Genomic DNA, 20,592 nt, shown 5'->3' with positions numbered 1-20,592 from the left:
GTCTATTCAATTGAGATGTAATTTCAAATTCAAATGTCCAACAAAACTGGTACGTGGTTCCGCGCCATCTCTCTTCGAATGCGTTCGAGGCGAGGACGCAACAATGCTCAAAAGAAGACCTCTCAAAAAATGCAAGGTTTTGTCTTCTGTTCATTATCGTCCCTACTCATCCTTAGGATCCTATTCATGTCCCGTCATTTACACCAACCTCGCGAACAAGCTGCTTACCCTTCTGAAAGGATGTTCTTCCCTCCAAAGTTTCAAACAAATCCACTCACAGATGATTACCTTTTCCGTTCAGATACACAACCATCTTCTCTGCAAACTCGTCGAGCTCCAAAACCTCCCTTACGCCGCTCTTCTATTCACCCATATACCTCGTCATGGTGATTTTTCCTACAATATCATGATTAGGGCCCTGACCAACACCTGGCAGCAGTTTGATGCTGCCATTGAACTGTATTACCAAATGAAGTTCTCGAGCATACGGCCCAACAATTTTACGTATCCTTTTCTTCTCATAGCGTGCGGGAATACAAATTCAACGACTTGCGGTAAAGTTGCGCATTCGTCCATCTTTAAAACTGGGTTGGACACAGATTTGCACGTTTGTCATTCATTGATTACTTTCTATGCCAAGTGTGATCAAATGGATTTTGCAAAGAGTGTGTTTGATGAAATTGGTGAGAGAGATGTAGTCTCGTGGAATTCCTTAATTTCGGGATATTCGAGACTGGGACTCGCGAGGGAGTCTGTGGGGTCATTTCGTAAGATGAGGATGGCCGGTTTTGAGCCAAATGAGATGACGCTAGTGAGCGTTTTAGGTTCATGTGGGGATCTGGGGGATTTAGAGCTGGGGAAATGGATAGAACGGTTCATGGAGGAAAATGGGATGAAGATGAATTCATACATCGGGTCCTCTTTGTTGAATATGTATGGAAAATGTGGTGATTTGGAGTCAGCAAGGCGGGTTTTTGATAGAATGTCAAAGAGAGAAGTAATCACCTGGAATGCCATGATCACTGGGTAAGCTACTGTAATGATGTCAATAATGTTTTGGGAGTTCATTACCTTGCCATTACAAGATATGCTTGGCCATATTGATGTTAATGTGGGAAAATATTGTAAATGCTTTGTTGGTTCTAAATGTCCAATTTGTGGTCAAAACGAACATGGTTAATGGTTGGGTGGGTAGGAACAGTAAAGCAACGGAATCAATGCCTGAGTAGAATAGCTTATTTTGCATTGGTCTGTCTAACCTTATGATATCTGCCATATAGTTCCCCAAATTTTTTATCTACACTGTTTTTGAACACTTCTTTTTTTCCTTTATTGAACTTCAGTTAATCACTTGCTCCTCTATCAATGAGCAGGTATGCGCAGAATGGCATGTCAGAAGAAGCAGTGAAGTTGTTTCATCTAATGAAAGAGGAAGGTGCTACACCAGACAAGATTACAATGGTGGGGGTCCTCTCAGCATGTGCAGCCCTGGCAGCACTTGATTTAGGCATATGGGTAGATGAGTTTGCATCACAAAAAGGCCTTCGATATGACATATATGTTGGAACTGCCCTAATTGATATGTACGCCAAGTGTGGAAATCTTGAACGAGCCTTATCACTTTTCGAAGAAATGCCAACAAGGAATGTTGTTTGTTGGAATGCTATGATCATGGCCTTGGCTGTTCATGGGCGAGCCTATGAGGCCATATCTCTGTTTACACGATTGATAGAGGAGAACCATCTCATCTCTCCAAATGATGTCACATTTGTAGGAGTACTTTCTGCTTGTGTGCATGTTGGATTGGTCGAAGAGGGCCATCGTTGGTTCAATGCCATGGTGTCCACTTTTGGAATAGTTCCTAAAATGGAACACTACTCGTGTATGGTTGATCTTCTGGCTCGAGCAGGATACTTGAATGAGGCTTATGAATTCATTGAGACAATGCCAGAAAAGCCCGATGCAGTCACATTTGGTGCATTACTTTGTGCCTGTCGAAATCATAAAAATGTTGAAGTTGGTGAACGTGTTATGAACAAGCTTTTGGAGCTTGAGCCTTCAAATTCTGGAAACTATGTGATATCATCAAAGTTATATGCAAGTTCAAAGAGATGGGATGATTCGGCAAGGATGAGGGGCTTGATGAGAGCGAGGGGAGTGACGAAAACGCCTGGTTGTAGCTGGATTGAAATGGACCATCAAGTTCATGAATTTCGTGCTGGAGATGATCTACAGAATGGATCAAGAGAAATTTCTGAAGTTATAGGTCTTTTGTATGAGGACATGAAGCTTCATGGTTATATTCCAAAGATTGATATCGAGTAAAGACAGCTTTTGGAATCGGGGGCATCTGCACCCAAGGAACTATATGATATCATAAGAATCCGTGCCATTTCTAAGAGATGGGATGATTTTGCAGGAATGAAGTGGGTTATGAGGGTGAGAGCTGGGGACTCCTGGTTGTGTGTCATGACACAAAGTTCATGAATTTTCTGCCAGTTGTGGTTTGCACTGTAGATCATACTGCCGGAAGTAGACGATATGAATATTTGCAAATGAGAATATAAGGGGCAATTTAGCAGGGAGGGGACTGGGACTTCCTATGAGTAGGCAGATTTAGTTGATTATGAAGTTTGCCGATGACATTTGCATTCATCAACGGAAGTTTCTGAGACAAAGCTCGATACTACTAGATTGATGTTTTGCAGATGAATATAGATAGAGCTGCCCATATATTTGTTACATTGTCATCTATTCATGCCAGAAAGACTGTTCGGGCACACAGACATGTCGAGATGGACAAGAATTGTTTCATCAGTTCAGGTACAATGAAGTGATACTGAAGAGAGAAAGCAGTTTCATTTGCCACGACCCACACGACACAGTACCATGAAGACAGAAACACCTGTTTCTGACTAGAAGATTTTTAACCAGATTGTTAGTAGCCTGTTCTTTTCTGGTGTTTATTGTGATAAAATTCACCATTAAGCTTCCTTATGATGGTGGCAAGGTATAATGCTCATCAAGCTCATCCATTCGCCCATCAATACCTGTTGCAGGGAATCTTTTCCTGGGTGTAGAGTATGTGTGACACTTGAACACAGCTTTATGTTTTATTTTTTATTTTAGGTAATTATACAAAATAAATAGAGGGCGAGTTGGAGTTGGAACGGATGTGTGGTTGTTAGGATCTATTTTAGTAGTTGCAAATGCGTTTCAGATTCTTAGTCATGAATGATTCTTTATTCTTTCAATTTTGACAATTCATTGTTTGTTGTTGTCGGTTGAAGGTGGAACACCAAGCAAATATGATACGAAGCCTTTCCTTTATTGTTTCATAGGAAATGACATTTTGAAGGATATTGTTACACCCTTGATTGCTCTGTAGGGCCGTAGGCAAGGAACCAACATCAAGTATATACCAGTAGCCTTATCGAGTCAATGGAATTCCTTGAAATTTGAACTTTGCACACGCCAATAGAGATCTGCGTGACTGAAACAATCACGGGAATTTGTAGAGCTTCTCAAATATCCTCCATTACACTTTCTATTCAACACCAATGCAGAGGATCATACAAATGAATAATGTAACTTTTAAAAAAAATGGATGCAACCAAGATTGTTTTTAGTACTGAAGGAAAAGATCATAATAAAGCAATTCGAACTTCAAATTTTACATTGATATACTCAAATCTTCTCTTGACATGTGTTTCTACAACTCTCAGCTACGCTAAACCTACAAAAACTGAACACTTTTCTTTCACAAGACTGCACTTCAGTCGCGGGTGATAAGATGGTTGGCCCTGCCCTCATAAAACGACGATACCCTCCCACTTATCTTACCAAACACCCTAAAGAATAGCCATACCAAAGCAGGTGGTGCTTCCCTGGCAGTATAAAAATGCAACCCCCCCTCGCCACATGCTAATGGTGGCTAACGAGGGATTCATGTGACAGATAGAGACCCTTAAAGATCACTGCTGCTCTGGATTATCTGGGTTCTCTTCCTTCTCAGGATCCTCCTCTTCCTCCTCTTTTTTTTCTTCCTCTTCCTCGTCTTCTTCAGGGGGATCTGCTGGCAAAGGAGGGGGTAATGGTGTTTTCATTGGACTGAATTGAGGGAATATGTCAGGTCTCCTGCCGGGCTTGGGTCTTTCCCACTCCTGTCATGTACAAAAACAAGAGATGTTCCATTTTAGAAACAAAAAAGAGTATGCATTGTGTGTTGTGAGAATGAAATCCAAAAGAGAGATAGCGTTAAAACACATAATTAAGGAAAATACCAGAAACAACTATTTAGATCATCTGAGATTTATGGGTAGGAGCCATTCATTCTAGAAGGCAAAGGGAGCTCGTAAGAAAATGCAAACATTCTCATCATATCATCAATTCCTTACCTTGCAATACCATTCATCGTTCCTTTATCTAGCAACACATTCAACATTCTTTTATCTTTTATCTTGTAACATTCCACAGTAACGTCTCTTCTTCAGACAACTTTTCTTCACATAAGGAGGCAAGATTCTTTAGTGTTGACTCTGTCAGGGTGGAATTGCAAAGATATGTCTCTTCTTCAGAAAACTTTTCTTCACATAAGGAGGCAAGATTCTTTAGTGTTTACACTGTCAGTGTGGAATTGCGAAGACCGTGCACTATGAACAAGAGATGGGATTTATTTTAAAAACACGGTTTCAGAGTCAAGCTAAAGAAGCACAAACTTTGCTGGACAAAAAAAGACCCAAGACATTACAGGAAAGGGAAAGTGGAGTTTATCACCTTATGTGAATCGGCCAATGTCTGACATTATTCTTTGCAGTGAAAATCCTAGATTGTCATATATGAACTCACACCAGTAGGCTAAATCAGCTCAGTTATTGTTCCTCAAACCATGAGAAATGAAAATATACAAACATAGACAAGAACTATACTACACAATAACCTTTAGAAAAACTGGTATAGGTGGTTCTATATGCTACTTCGTAAAAGTGAAGGATTTAATTCTGCGTTAAAAAAAATGAGGGACCACTTAATGCTCCATTTCAAAGAGATGGGGCCACTTGTAGCTTAAAAGCTAAGACAACTGAAATAAACCATCTCTGAGAATTGACTCCTGTATTCGATCATATATTTTATTTAGTTGTCATTTTTAACTGATATGGGTCAATGTTTTTATGACCACCAGACACATGCAACTACTTATCCTGATAGACCTATAAATTATAATAGTAGTAACAATAAAAGAGAAAGAAGAAAATATTAGAGAGCAAAGAAATTCACCAATTACACAAGCTTAAACATTAGATGCAGTAAAGTTGCTGAAGTCATTCTTTGAATCACTAATAGTATGAAAAAAGAGAATTAACAATATACAAAGTGTCTTGCCGGCCCAATATGAACAGCAACATATATTTGTCAAAAAAAACAAAAAGGCAGACTCAACAACAACCACTTCCAAATCTGGACGCTAAAGTTTTTCAGGCCAATACCTTACAGATGTAATTTTAGATCTAAATAGAATATGCTTCAAAAATCATTTTTTACTGGAAATGATTTTAATAACAAGTACAGTGCCCTACAAGCAAAATGCAAATAAAAGGCTCCTTAATATTCCTCTCGCTTGAAACAAGAAATGTGCTTCAATCTATCAAAAGATATACTGGCTATTACTTCCACCAGAAATCAATAACAGAAGAAAACTAAGTTGAAGTATGAAGAAGAAGATACATTTCATATCTTTTACGTATTATCTCCATCATTTCCAAGGCTGGTTGCTTGCTTTGAAACATAAAGTAGAAGATGATTAGGTGGGTTTTCAAAGACTTCAGATTTGTTCTGGTCCTCAGAGTGGGCTACAAGACGTATTCATAGGGATGGGAACAACGAAAATGACCGTTTACATCTGACTTTCGCTAGAAATCCAGAGAGAGAGAGAGAGAGAGCAATACCGGAAACCCCAGTTTTTGAAAATTAAATTTTAATTCTTCCATTTTTAATGATTTTCTCAGCCAATCTGAGAATCGTAATGACTCAAAACATTTCTCTTTTTTTTTTTTTTTTGAAAAATATCTCAGAACCTTTTTTTTTCCATTTGTCTTTAGTCAAAATAACACTATCCACAATGAGAAGGTTTTTATTTGGTTTGACTTAGGGTCCAGTCAAAGTCTTGCTGCCAAGCAGATGGCGCCGCTCTTCTGTGGATGATGAATCTCTTTTTGTATATCAACCTAAACCTATCCAAAAGAGGCACCCACAGACTTCAATGTGCCACAGAAGATATATTCCTTCGATTGTCCATTGTGCTTCTCAGTCTTTCCGACTTATATTTCTCTCCTCTTCACATTTCTACATAATCCTCCTTGCACTTTCTCTTATTTTAATTAAATGCCATCCCATTGTAGACATAATCAAAACCAGAAACAAGACCAACAGAGGAACAATAGTTACATGTTTTATTCAAATTTTACTATTAAGCCAAACATACTGTTTTTGTCCAACTAGAGTATAGACACTTTCAAACTTTCAGCAGAAGTTTGTTGAAACCAACATATTGATGGAAACAGTTTGAGGAGAACAGATAGTGTACATATGCTGAGTTTGGTTTCATCAAAGATAACGAAAGCATTTATTTATTTATTTATTTTGGGAGTTGATAAGCATTTTCATCTGTTGAATTTAGGACCCCATGATTGAAACTTCGAGCAAGATGAGAAAGGGAGAAAAAAAAAGCAAAGAGAGAGAGAGAGCTCGGGGTAGAGAGGGGAGAAGAGAAAGGAGAGAAAAAGAGTTTAGGTTAGAAAAAGATTCTTCACGAGTTGATAAGTGGCGAGCTTGATTAAACCCTTCAACTAAGACTCCTATCTATACTATTTTCATTATATATTTAGAGATAAGATAGGATCCCTAATATCCCTAATTATATCAATCATGATTATCCAAATCTACATAAATCAAGGGAAGATAAATAGATTACATTAATCAAGGAAAATTGCTACCTAAGGCCGTTAGGTCTAGTGGTATTCTCTTTACATCAGGTGCGTCAGGTTGTGAGTTCGAATCACACCACGCCCCTCTAAAAAAAAAATCAAGGAAGATTGCTAAATCTTCCAACTCATGTGATAAGGATGCTAGCTAGTGTGATGACTCATTATGCCACCTCACGTGATCAAGGTGTGTCCCACCAGCTCGTGTGATCATGGTGGGTCCTACCTTTGTAACACTCTTCCTCAAGTTGGGGGTGAGAAAATATTGTAAATGCCCAGCTTGCTGCAAATGGTGGCAAGATCTTATGAGTGATTGGTTTGGTGAGAATGTTTGCAACTTGCCCTTGCGAGGAGATATGTTTGAAAGATAATATGCCGGCTTGGAATTTCTCTCGTATGAAATGGCAGTCTACTTCAATATGCTTTGTTCTCTCATGAAAGACTGGATTTGAGGTGATATGTATTGCCACCTGATTATCGCAATGTAGATCCATAGGGGCTTCTTTATAGAATCCTAGTTCAATGAGAAAGGATCTGATCCATAGAAACTCACTAATTGTGTGTGCCATGACCCTATATTTTGCTTTTGCACTAGACCTTACAATTATATTTTGCTTCTTGCTTCTCCATGTAACCAAGTTCCCTCCAACCATTGTACAATATCCCAAAGTAGATTTTCTGTCATCCAGGGATCCGGCCCAGTCTGCATCTAAGAACCCTTCTATGTTGAAGTGACCATGGTTCTTATAGAGAAGCCATCTTCCTGGAGCTCCTTTCAAATATCGCAATATTCTTTCTAGTGCTTGCTAGTGAGTAAATTGTAGTATGTGCATGTATTGACTCACCACATTTACTGCATATGATATATTTAGCCTTGTTACACAAAGATAAATGAGTTTTCCCACAAGTCTTTGATATTTTCCGATATCCACATCTTCTCCAGTGCCTGCAAATAATTTTGTATTGGAATCCATAGGGGTTTCTGCTGGTCTATACCCCATCATTCATGTCTCCTCCAATAGATTAAAGACATTCTTCCCTTGAGATAGTATGATCCCATGTTTGGACGGTAGTACTTCAATACCAATAAAGTATTTAAGCAGTCCAAGATCTTTAATATTGAATTCTTCACGTATCTTTTCCTTGGTTTCCAGAATGCCCTTAGGATCACTACCAGTTAAGACAATATCATCAACATATACGACCAAAATCACTTTGCCTTTAGGCGTGTCTTTAAGAAATACTAAGTAATCTACAAAACATCTGTGAAATCCGGCCCGTATGAGTGTTTGGCTAAATTTATCAAACCATGCACGAGGGGACTGTTTTAGACCATAAAGGGATTTCTTCAATCGACATACCGACCCCCCTCAACCACAAATCCAGGTGATTGTTGCATATAAATTTCTTCCTTTATATCCCTATTGAGAAAAACATTTTTCACATCAAGCTGATAGACCGGCCAGGAAGAATTAGCAGTAAAATATAATAAAATACGTACCAAGTTCATTTTGGCCACCGGAGAGAATGTTTTCACATAATCGATCCCATAACACTGTGTATAGACTTTAGCAAAGAGGTGGGCCTTAAGGCAAGCAACTGACTCATCCGAATTTTGTTTAACAGTATAAAACTACTTACAACCGACAACATTTTTATTTGATGGAAGAGGAACTTGAGCCCATGTTTGATTCTCATAAAGTGCCTACATTTCTTCGTCCATTGCTGCCTTCCACACTGGATGTTTTAGAGCCTCCTGATAGGACTGTGGGATTGAGATGGAGGAGATGGATGCAAAAAAATGACAACATGAAGAGGATAAATGATGGTGAGACACAAAATTGGATATAGGGTGAGAAGTAGAGGGCGTAGTGCAAGTTCTGGGTTCTTTTGGTAAGGCTATGGGTCAAGTATCATATTGTGGTCCAAAGGGAACATGAGAAGATTGACTTACCTCGATGGGATCCACAAAGTCCATAGGAGTGGTGTCAGCCAATGCTTCAGGGTGTCGAAAACTTTCCGTAGCACAGGACACAACCGATCGAGGAGAGGCTGCTACAGAAGAGAGAGCTGGAGGAGCATTGTTAGAGTAGTATGAAGAATCTTCAAAAAAAAGTTACATCCCTGGACACAAGTAGCCTTTGGAGAGTGGGATTGTAGCAAATATAACCCTTCTGCGTGCGAGAGTATCCTAAGAAGATACACTTGAAAAATTTTGGATCAAGTTTACTATGTTGTGGGGAGGTAATATGAATAAAGCATGTACAATCGAAGACTTTCAAAGGATGCGAAAAGGGATCAACATGTGGAAATAATAAGGAATATGGGGATTTATGACCGAGAACGAAAGAGGGTGGCCTATTTATAAGAAAGCATGCAGTAAAGATAACATGCGGCCAATAAAAGTATGGGACTTTAATGACATACAATAAGCTGTGAGCTACCTCAAGAAGGTGACAGTTCTTCCGTACTTTAATGACATACAATAAGCTGTGAGCTACCTCAAGAAGGTGACAGTTCTTCCGTTCTACTAAACCATTATGTTGGGTGGTATAGGCATAAGATGTTTGATGGATAATGCCATTTTCTTGACAAAAATAGTCAAGATCTCTGGAAGTATATTCTTAGGCATTATCGAACCGAAATACTTTGATTTTCTGACAAAATTGAGTGACAACCATAGCATGAAAGGATTTAAATATGGATGGTATTTCATATTGCTCTTTAAAAAGAAATAGCCATGTGGTACGAGTAAAATCATCAATAAAGGTAATAAAGTACTTGACTCGGGAAATGTTTGAGACGGTCAACGGTCCCCATACATCTGTGTGGATCGATGGAAAAAGGAACAACACTTTTAAGTTCTAGATGAGGTGAGTATGTGGTCCTTTGGTGTTTGCTCAGTTGACAAACTTCACAATTTAAATTTGACCTATCCTTAAAGGTAGGGAAAAGAAGATGAAGAAATTGTGCAGATGGATGTCCTAACCGATTATGCCATAAACTTGTCTTAGTTTCCTTGGTTGAGCAGGCATTTATTTGAGACACGTCCAGGTAGTAGAGCCCCCATTATTCACGGCCTCCACCAATCGCCTGCTTCATTATAAGATCTTGAAACACACAAGAAGTGGGTGAGAAGGTAATTGAGCAATTAAAATGTTGTGTTATTTGACTAACAAATAAAAGATTCAAGGGAAAGGTAAGGAACAAAAAGAAAATCTGTGAGCAAAAGTGATGGTGTAATAGAGGTGGATCCTTTCCCGAGAACTTTACTTTGGGAGTCATCAACTATGGTAACAAGTTTATTCGAGAGACAAGGAGAAACTAAGTGGAGTAAATTTTTGTTATCTGTGAGATGCTCGGAGGTCCCTAAGTCGATTATCCAAGATGAGGAAGTGGCAGAGAGCATACCTAAAGCGGTGGTGGCAACAACAGTTGAGGAGGAACTTAGAGGAGAGACCATCAGTGTTTTCATTTTCTGGAATAAGTCATACTCATCATCGATAAGGATTGTCTTTTCTGTTGATGGGGTAGACTGGTCCTCCTTTGTATCACTTACTAAGGTTTGATTAGCCTTAACCCATTCTGGTATGCCATGGATTTTAAAACACTGCTCTATAGTGTGGCCATATTTCCCACAATGGTGCATTCCTTGCCGTTTGTTCTAACAAAACCATTCCTTCCACCTTTTCCTCGTCCTCCTCTATAATTTCTTCCACAGCCTCGGCCATGGTCGGTTGATGTTCCCCTATGCCTGGAATACATAGCGGATAACACTTCAGTAGGAAAAGAAGAAGAAGAGTCTGGCATGTGGAGTAATGTGGCACATACATCATCAAAGGTGGGAATAGTAGAGGCGCTAAGAAACTGACTTTTAGCAACTTCGAGATATGGCTTAATGTTTGCTAGGCAAATGACAGTGGTTAAGGCTTCCTTATGCTTGTCTTAGACAGAGACATTGGTGGAGGTAGGCTGAGCTAGCTTCCATTCTTGAATACAGATTCTAAAACGAGCCAACCATTCTTTGAACATTCTTTGGAGAATATCATATGGCATGTGTAAGTTGTTAGAGCTAGAATACAACTTAGCACATGTCTCCCAATTTTTTTTGGCGATGTCGAGAAGAATAACATTGTTGGAGACAAGTTCTTCTATGTTGTTAACGAGCCAACTAATTACCTAAGTGTCATTTTTTAATCACTTAGCATAAGCAATATTTTCTTCATCAACGGGTGGCCCAAGTTTAGTGAGCTGACCAAGTAAATCCCTTGTTATAAGGAACCGTCAAACCGATGTGTACCAGCTCAAGAAATTTGATATCCATTGCGAAGGTATGGTAGTAATCTTGAAAATATCATTTTTGTTACCCATGTATTCTTCAGCCATAAGAGGCAAATCAAGGATAATAATGTACTCAAATTTGAAGTAGCCTAAGCAAGCTGCTTGAATATTCAAGACCACCCAAGGCTAACTCAAGTAGATGGGAGGAGAACCCGACTTTATCAAGTCTTTAGGCAAAGAGGGAACCCTCTTAGGCCAATCAACTTGCTGGGAAAAAATTATAGCAAAAATCAATCAATAAACATGAGATCAAGTAAGGTAAGGTAGCAATTCCAAATTAAATCTTTCCAAGATCATTCCAAAAAATTATTTGACTCCAGTTTGGGATAAACCAGTATATATTCAGTTCCTCATGAATTAGGCAAGATATAATTGATCGAAAATAAACAAAATTAGGCTTAATCAAGAAGATATTGTAAGTTTTTCAAAAACAACAATCTTTCTTCAAATGGATTGGCATCAACTAGCGACTTCCTTTCTTATTTTGTGCTTGATTCCTTTTATGTAAAACATAATATTCGATGCTTGATTTTCCAAGAACAATCAACCACCTGTCAAAAAATTCTCCAAAAAATCACAAAACCGAGTAGAGTTCTTCAAACAACTCGGTTAATGGAGAAGTTTAACATAGAAGCTAAGTAATTAGATTTCTGAAATCCAATGGATAAAAAACCACTCATAATAGGCTCAAGAACAATTTTCTTCATCAGGAAAATCTTGTTCCCACAAGATTATAACCTTTTATGCAGAAAATCTCAACATAAACCGATGTTCAGCTAAGAACTTGCAAACCGACAAAACTGCCATGGTAAACTTTTTCTAATTCGAGATGCATAAATCTCAATAATTTTATAAGATGAAGACATCAATAAAATCATCTCTGAACCATCTTCTAAAGATCTGAAAACCAAGAGCATGAAGTAATAATAACAAAAATGAAAAATTTGTTTCACAAACTTAAATCTTGCTTCACAAAGAGCCTTCTATGAGTAGCTTTGATCATAACTTCCTAAAACATTCTTTTGACGTGAGGATCCTAAATTTGATGCTGTGATGCCATGTTGAATTTAGGACCCCATGATTGAAACCTCGAGCAAGATGAGAGAGGGAGAAAAAAGAGCAAAGAGAGAGAGAGAGAGAGCTCAGGAAGAGAGGAGAGAAGAGAAAGGAGAGAAAAAGAGCTTAAGCTAGAGAGAGATTCTTCACGAGTTGAGAAGTAGCGAGCTTGATTGAACCCTTCAACCAAGACCCTTATTTATAATATTTTCATTACAAATTTAGAGATAAGATAGGATCCCTAATATCCCTAATTACATCAATCATGATTATCCAAATCCACATAAATCAAAGGAAGATAAATCGATTACATTAATCAAGGAAGATTGCCAAATCTTCCAATTCATGTGATAAGGATGTCAGCTCGTGTGATGACTCATCATGCCACCTCACACTATCATGGTAGGTCCCACCAGCTCGTGTGATCATGGTGGGTCCCACCTTGTAACATCATCATTAGAAGCAAAGATAGAAATCATTGAACTGTTGGAATTAAACATGTTGTTCTCTCACTTAATACAAAAGGTATTGTCATCTGAAAAACAAGGGTGGCAGATTAAATAACAATTGATAGGTGGAGCGTACATTAAATATCCTAGAGCAGGATAAATATGGAAAAACATTAAGATCTTTTCTAACCTGCATTTCACAATAAGGAAATCTCCAAGATAAACTAGGAAGAGAAGGGGATATTATAAGGAACTCACGATAGGAAAATCAAGAGGAGAACGGCGAGTCATCTTCTCCTCTTCTGGAGCCATGCAGACCACACGCATTGGTGAGGTGCTCAATAAAGGAGCACAGAACCCTCCAGCCGTCCTTCTGTTAGAACCGCCAGAATAGAGATCCCCCAAGTGTGATGAAACAGGAGTTGAGACTGAGAGGCACCAGGATGCCATAGTTGCCTCGTAACTCTTGAGTTGTCCAAGTGACTCCTCTCCGAATGATTTCTGGTTATAATGAAAATACCAATTGCAATAGAGATAGATGAGGTTCAGTTGCCATCTTAAATATATAATAAGTTTCAGTTATTCCAATTTATAAGTAACCAAAATACATGAAAACAATCCAATTTCCATATTTTTCCAATAACTAAGAGAGCATTCAAACTAACTTTGTAATTTTTATAAAAAAAAAAAGACTTTAAAATTCAAGGTCTTCGCGTTCTAAAGTATTTAGGTAGAACAGCAGCAACATCAGAAACAAGAAAAAAACCCATAATATTTTCCAAAAACAAATATCGAGAAGTAAAATCAACATAGTGTACGTGTTTCTGACAAAAAAACGTGAGGACATATTTTAAGCAAAATATATTCACCATCAACCGGAAATTACTACAGTTGATAAAATAGAACTGAGAAGAGAAAAACTGAATCTCATAACTAAGTTCTTAACGACATAGCGTATTTCGAAAAATAAACTGATAAACCTAGCAACTGAAGTGTTCCGGAAAACACAAATAAGATAAGCTCCCAACAGAAACAGAAAGCCCCAGAACTGAAATACCCGAAAAAAAATTACGGACTAGACTGCGCATTTGTAAAAAGAAAAAGCAAATTGCTGAGGAAAAAGAAACTTTCATAAACATAAAAGAAGAAAACAGAAAACACGAAAAGGTTGTGGAAAGATTACCTGTGAGGCGCAACGAGACTTGGCTCACAAGAGAGTGGCGAAGAAAAAAGGACCTAGCGCCACTGGTCCGGGAACCGCCACCACTAGTCTTCCCTTTGCCGTTATCCTGTTCAATTTAATCTCCGCGAAAGCAATGTAAAATGCTCTCTATCCGAGTATGAAACCGGGTTGGGTTGAGTTGAGTTGGAATAGACTTTTGCCAGTGACTGAACCTGGTTTTCTTTTTGCTTTATTGAGCAGAGTCGGCGGACTGACTTACAATGCAAACACTAGTCGTAGGTTTGTAGCCATAGTGGCCCATATACCCGATACGTATCGGATTTTAGCTGAAGTGTTACATTCAATTTTTTTTATTTTAAATATTTTTGGATTAATATGATAACCAAAAATTAAATAAATAATTAAACTTATATCAACACTATATTAAATTCGCTTCAAATTAAAAATATCCCTATATTTAGAGGACCAATCACCTCTCTTGTTGGTTGATTTTTGCGGTTAATACTCCACTTCTAGTTGTTTTTGGTCTTCTTCATAATGATAGATCCATTGCAATTTAAAAACCTATTCATTTATTATCTTCGAGTTGTTTATTTTCGACAACCTAACCTCAGTATTTATTCCCAAAAGTTATCAGAAGGCCTTATAGGACCCGGGATACCTACAATGTATGACAATTACACATGGGAGCATACTATATTGTCGATTGGTAAGTAACCCACGAGATGTTGTTGGGTGTTCACAAACATAGCTAAACTTAATCGAAGCACTACTCATCTCAAATTAAGGTAATTTGCAAAAGGCTATAGTCGGTCTTATGACATTGACTATAGGCTATAGTCGGTCTTATGACATTGACTATTAAGAAGATTTCTCACCGATGGCTCTACCTATACATTGACTATTAAGAAGATTTCTCAGCAATGGCTCTACCTAATTCAATATGTATTCTAATGTTTTTTTGTAAATGGTGATCTACACGAGGAAGCTTATATCACACAACCATTGGGATTTGTGGTTGAGAGGGAGAAGGTAATTATTGGTTTTTGGTTTAGGAGCTCTGAAGTAAATCATTTAATCTTTGTCTCAAGAGCTCTGAAGTCGATCATTTATGGTTTGATCCTTATGACAATTTATGTTAATGATATAATGCTTACAAATAGTGACAAAGAGGGATTGCAATGCGTCTTTGACCCCCATATGGACCTAAGCGAGAAATTGTGTTGAGTCAGATAATGAGGTAAACATGGGAAAATTTTAGCACCCAATTGGAAGACCGACCTGATATATCTTTTGTAGTAAGTGTCATTAGTTAGTTTATACAACAACCTCAACTCTCTCATTAGCAAGCATTGGAAGAATATTGTGATATCTAAAGAAATATTTGTGATAAGACTTTTTGTAAATGTCACGAACTTATTAACATTGAAGGTTTTGTAGATGTAGATTGTGTTGGTTCTCTTGATGATACGAAATCAACTTCGGGTTATTGCAACATATTGGTGGCAATCTTGTAACCCTCTTCTTATAAGGTTGACAATCTTAGGGCCATCCCCTTTCTTTTTTATAATATTCTCCTTAAATACAATTTTAAGAAAAAAAAATCAACTTTCACCTAATTCATGACTTCATGTGCAAAACATCTCTTTCAATTGAGTATAAATCGGGGAAATCATTATGTGCAGGCAATAGCGAGACGTTACAAACAATGCCAAACGGCTTGATGGACGACGATGATCAAACAGCCGACCCCTCCCGTCGTTCAAACGACTTCTCCTCGATCGTCTCCAATATGGGCTTCCAGGAGCGGACACTGCACGACGTCCGGCCGCGGTTCCGAAACCCGAAACTGGTACTTCCCGACGCTGCTACTGGTTGAATTCGCTTGGATTTGGCGGAGGAGTAGCGGCCGCAGCGCTTGGCAATGGCGGTGAGGCGAGTTGCGAGGGAAACGAGGTCGGTAGGGGAGGAGGAGTCGGTATGGAAGATGGAGTGGGGAATAAGGAAGTAGATACGGCCACGCTCGAGGACGGCATGGGGACAGAGCGGTTGAGTTCCGAAGGAGAGAAGGTGGGCAGTGGAGCAGAGGAAGTAAGTCGGAGGCTTGGCGTTGCCAACTACCTCCCGGACGGTGATAGGATAGTCGAAGTCCTGGATGTAGCCGCTCACGTGGACAACTCGAACCCAGTCGAAGGAAGAAGACGACCTCCAAGGGAAGCAACCCATTTCCACAGAAACCAAACCAAACTAAACTAAAGCTCGTCTCTTCCGTACGAAGATTCAGGAAGCGCCGTTTCTTTCTTCTCTATGGAGATGACTCTCTCTTTATATACAGATACAAGTTTCGGAGGACTGATTTCAGGAAGGAGAAGATAAGAGGGTGCCGACGTGGTTGAAGCACCCGCGTTGCACGCAAGTTGGAAATTTTCTCCATGCCACTTTTGCCCTTACTTGCTTAATTTAAAGGGGTTAAATAAGTAATTTTGTCCCTGTAATCATTCGCAATTTGAGTAGCAAAAGGACACTGATACAGTCCACGGGAAATCCGAACCATCGATTCAATCACGATAATGACCGGTCTTGATTGGAATCTAAAGCGTGAAGTCAAACACTTACTTTAATTATACAAGTCAAACACCTTCGTTAATACTTATTGCATGCTTTTAATTTATTAATCTAATTATACTCACCAAGCTTCATCACTATTTTTTTAACGCACAAACACTCTGCCCCCACAACAACTAGGGGCATGAGAATGTCATTAATGTAACGAAAAATAATATTGATTTATTGAACTGAAAATCAAAGTAAGTAAACTTTATTTATCGAGGTTTGACGGTTTTGGGTGTAGGTAAAAATCGATCAATTGTAAAAATTGAGTTTGGATCTATTTTAAAATGACTAGCCACTTATGAATGTTGATATTCTAGTAGTGGAGATTTGAGGGTTTTTTTAATCGATATTTAGTGAGAGAATTAATGAGTGGAAGAACAAAGGAATTGGTACAAGTTAACCCAAAATAAACATGCTCTTTTATTAGTTAGATAAGGAACATCTATCATGCCAAATCATCAACCAAAAACTAAAATCCTCCTGTTCTATCACACCCCTATCCTTAATCTTATCTTTTGTTCTCCTAGTTGTTTATTCATATTGTTGATTTTGTTTCTCCACTGAGAAAATATGTTTAGTGTGTGGAGACTATATGATACAAATGTACAAGTTCAGAGACCTCTTAGATGCGGTTGATTTCTTTCGAAATCATATTATCAATAATATTACGTTCCTATTCTCACTTTTACCTATATATGCCCAACACGTCTTCTGCTATCACCTAATAGTATTCGGGCTTTGACCCTATACTTGTCGGCTTAACACTATGTTGGATAAATTGTATTTAGCAACCTCGGGGTTTTCAGAGGTTCATAAACTGTACGTGTTAATCAATGCGGCTCCATAGCTTTTCAGCAAGGTAGAGCATAGCTCTGTTTCGCTTTCTACCTCAGAGCGTAACCGACACTATTAAGTTCCTAACATCCAAACTATTATGCATATAGCACTATTTAAAATATACAATTCAAACAATTACTGTTCACAAATTATTATTCAAACATGATAACATTGTTCATACACACTATTCATAAATACCACTTTTCATATATACTAAAAGAAAATATAAATACAACAATACATACAAAAATTACTACATTACTCTCTAAGGTTACTAATCGGTCATCGGTCTGTTCCCTGTTTTACTAAGCCATAGAGGCTTAAGAGGCACATACCATGCGATGGTAAGATATCGCCTTCTTCTTCGGTTTTCAATTTGATGATCTATTCTAAGTCAAAGCATCAAATTTATAGTTTTGGTTTTAGAAAACTTTCTGATTGTACTCTTAAAAGGAATGGTCCCGAGTAAAAGGTAGAAGGTATTTTTAACCTTTTCTTCAATTCCTTTTTTACCCTTGCATTATTGGCTTTCGGCGCCAAAAGTAAGGGTAATTTGATCTTTTCATTCTCTGACGTCACAATTGTTGACGTTGAAGAATCTTTCTTCCGATCACTTTGCTGACGCTGATTTTTCACGTTAACTAACGCCATTTGCAAACATGTTCATTGCATCAACATGTCTTCTACGAAAATCTTCTTTTTGACTATTTGCAGGAGTGGCAACTGCTCAAGGCTTCTTGAGCTATCTTGCAGAATCTCTCCTTGGTGCTTTTACTGCCTGGGAAATTTCCAAGCTGAAATTTGCGTTCGACTCCTTCAAGGGCCTTTTGAACGGGAGTCGAAGTCTCCTTGAAGCTCTGAGACACTAGTGTCATTGGTACTGATGCTTTGTAGACGAAGAAGTATTAGCTTTTGCATATATTGTACTATATTTCGAATGTCGATGACGCGTCGATCCATCCACATAGCTTATGGGCATACCTTTGCCTTGGGCTTTACTTTAGGGTTGAATTGAGGTAGTTTCTCCGTCAGGGTTCGATGGTTATTACTGACATGCTTGGTAACAGTTTATCGGGCCCAGTTATTTCAGCAATTGCATATACGAATTTAAGTCGTATCGTCTTGCTTTTTATTACTAAGTAAAATCCTAGCAAGCCTCAATAATTTCTCTTGGTAATTTCTCCAGTGGGGTTAAATCCGTTACATGTAGGAGAATTTGACCAATTAATCCGTAGTCAAACAACATCCGGATGTATTTTGAATCCATTTCTGGATAAATGACTATCTTGTTCCAGCCTTCACTAGAATCAATAGTCATAAAGGGAGTGTGAATCCCTACACCGATTTTTTCATTCCAACTCCGGAACTGAGTCTGGTGATTGACTGTTTCTTTGGAACTTTCACTGGCAGACTGTTGAGGTCTTAGCGATAGTTCTTCTGACATAATGTCAGTGAGTATGAGTGGTCGTATTTTTTTAAGAAAGTCAAACTCACTCTGGACTTGGCTTTCTAGTTTACCCAAGCTTTTCAACCTAATGAACTCAAAAGGGGTAACTAACCATGCTTTGAAAGATTTATCTTTCGTTGGCACATCCGTTTCCTTTTGTAAAGGATTTGTTATCACTACCTCCTTTTAAAGCTCGAGATCGATAGATAGAAATCCCTAATTCCTCTGTCTTCTGAGTAGACTGAGTTTTGATTTCCTTTTCATGCTGAGCATGACAGGTAGAAATCCTAGTTTGACCTTTACTCAAATGAGTAGTACAGTCAACCGTCTGAACAAGTGCAAATGTTCTGGCTTCCTTCTCTTGCTGAGGAGATCCGGTAGAAGACCCGAAAGAACTTGGCGTAACACACCGTTTGTGGAGTTCTTGAAGCTCGTTAGTTAATTGCTTAACTTTGAGTTGTAAGTCCTCATCATTAAACCTTAAGCGGGTGCAATTCTCATTGATTTCTCCTCATTCGGAAATAACTAAGAGGTTGGAGTGTAGAGAGCAATGCCATGAGAGTTGTTATTGCTGCTACGAGATCGTTCAGGCAGTTGCTGAGTGGATCCATTTTCTTTTTTTCCTGTCTATAGCACAAGCAAATTCTCGCGTCAAAGTATCAAGCAAATAATTATTTTCTCCTTTAATATGTTCAACAATAAAAGAGAATTGAAAAAACCATTGTTGCTAGCAAAATAAACTCTTGTGGCAAAGTGAATCTTCGAGGTTTCTTTTCATAAAACCTACAAAGGTTTTGCAATCGGTACAAACTAAAAATTCCTTAGGTGCAAGATAAATAAATAAAAATTGATACCATTTTTTACAGCTAAATTTTCTTTTTCATAAGAATGATAATTTATTTCTGCTAATTTGAATGTTCCAGGAGTGTATTTACATACTTTTTCAAAATCATTGTCTTTACATTTTAGTACAATTGCCCAAGTATGATCTGAAGCATTTGTTTCAAAAATTAGGGCGGCATCTAGATCAGGTAATGTTAAAGTTGGAAGTTTAGTTAACATTCGTTTGATCCTAATGACTCTTGTACTATCATAGGACTCCATTCCCATTTAACAATCTTTTTTAACTTTTGTTGCAAAACATTTTCTAATCTCTGCTAAATTTTCAATAAATTGTTCAACATATGTAAGGCATCCTAAAAACCTTCGAAGTTGTTTTATATCTCCGAGATCATTTGGAAATGAAGATATTTTTTCTAAAATATGGTTTTGGAGAATTATTTCTCCAAAGGAAATGTTTAATCCTAAGAAGTCAATCTTAGTACAAAACATTTCGGTTTTTTTTTTGTTGAGTACAATCCCAACATTTTAACCTGTATTAATTGTTTTGTATGTTGTTGACTTGTTTCAGAGAAAACCAAGATGTCATCAACATAAACAATACAAATTTTAAAGAATGGTTTCAAGATATCATCTATTCTTTGTTGGAAAATGATTGGAGCTTGCTTTAACCCTAAGGACATAACAAGTCATTCATAATGTCCAGACGGACAATTGAATGCAGTCAGAAGGATTCTAAGGGTGGAACCTCATCACCATGTTTGTTGTGTTCTTTGAAATGCTCATGGAGAGTATGTGCATGACCAGAAATTGCATAAGCCTTTGAGGCCTTTAGGGCATAAGCAA

The 20,592-nt window shown here is 38.1% G+C and overlaps 3 protein-coding genes across 3 annotated transcripts; 1 reads left to right on the top strand and 2 right to left on the bottom strand.

Annotated features, from left to right (window-relative positions):
* Positions 1 to 97: 97 nt before the first annotated feature.
* On the top strand, positions 98 to 3,235 carry LOC137941778 (pentatricopeptide repeat-containing protein At2g34400). Its single transcript, XM_068787355.1, has 2 exons — positions 98 to 1,026; positions 1,374 to 3,235. The coding sequence occupies exons 1-2, from the start codon at positions 104 to 106 to the stop codon at positions 2,323 to 2,325; spliced, it is 1,875 nt and encodes a 624-aa protein (XP_068643456.1). The 5' UTR covers positions 98 to 103; the 3' UTR covers positions 2,326 to 3,235.
* Positions 3,236 to 3,604: 369 nt separating this feature from the next.
* LOC137941787 (uncharacterized) lies at positions 3,605 to 14,127 on the bottom strand. The gene is made up of 3 exons (XM_068787367.1): positions 14,010 to 14,127; positions 13,085 to 13,327; positions 3,605 to 4,163 (listed from the first exon to the last, which is right to left on the bottom strand). Exons 2-3 carry the CDS (start codon positions 13,274 to 13,276, stop codon positions 3,975 to 3,977), a joined length of 381 nt encoding a protein of 126 aa, XP_068643468.1. The 5' UTR covers positions 13,277 to 13,327; positions 14,010 to 14,127; the 3' UTR covers positions 3,605 to 3,974.
* Positions 14,128 to 15,746: 1,619 nt separating this feature from the next.
* LOC137940937 (uncharacterized) lies at positions 15,747 to 16,235 on the bottom strand. Its single transcript, XM_068786056.1, has one exon. The coding sequence runs from the start codon at positions 16,233 to 16,235 to the stop codon at positions 15,747 to 15,749; it is 489 nt and encodes a 162-aa protein (XP_068642157.1).
* Between the last annotated feature and the right edge of the window lie 4,357 nt (positions 16,236 to 20,592).

This window comes from Aristolochia californica, unplaced genomic scaffold (assembly GCF_029961685.1).
Source record: "Aristolochia californica isolate CCGP_79_NKW_82.1479 unplaced genomic scaffold, dmAriCali1.0.hap1 SCAF_9, whole genome shotgun sequence".
Classification (NCBI taxonomy): domain Eukaryota; kingdom Viridiplantae; phylum Streptophyta; class Magnoliopsida; order Piperales; family Aristolochiaceae; genus Aristolochia; species Aristolochia californica.
The sequence above is the reverse complement of the archived record's forward strand: the minus strand, read 5'-3'. Positions and strand labels throughout refer to the sequence as shown.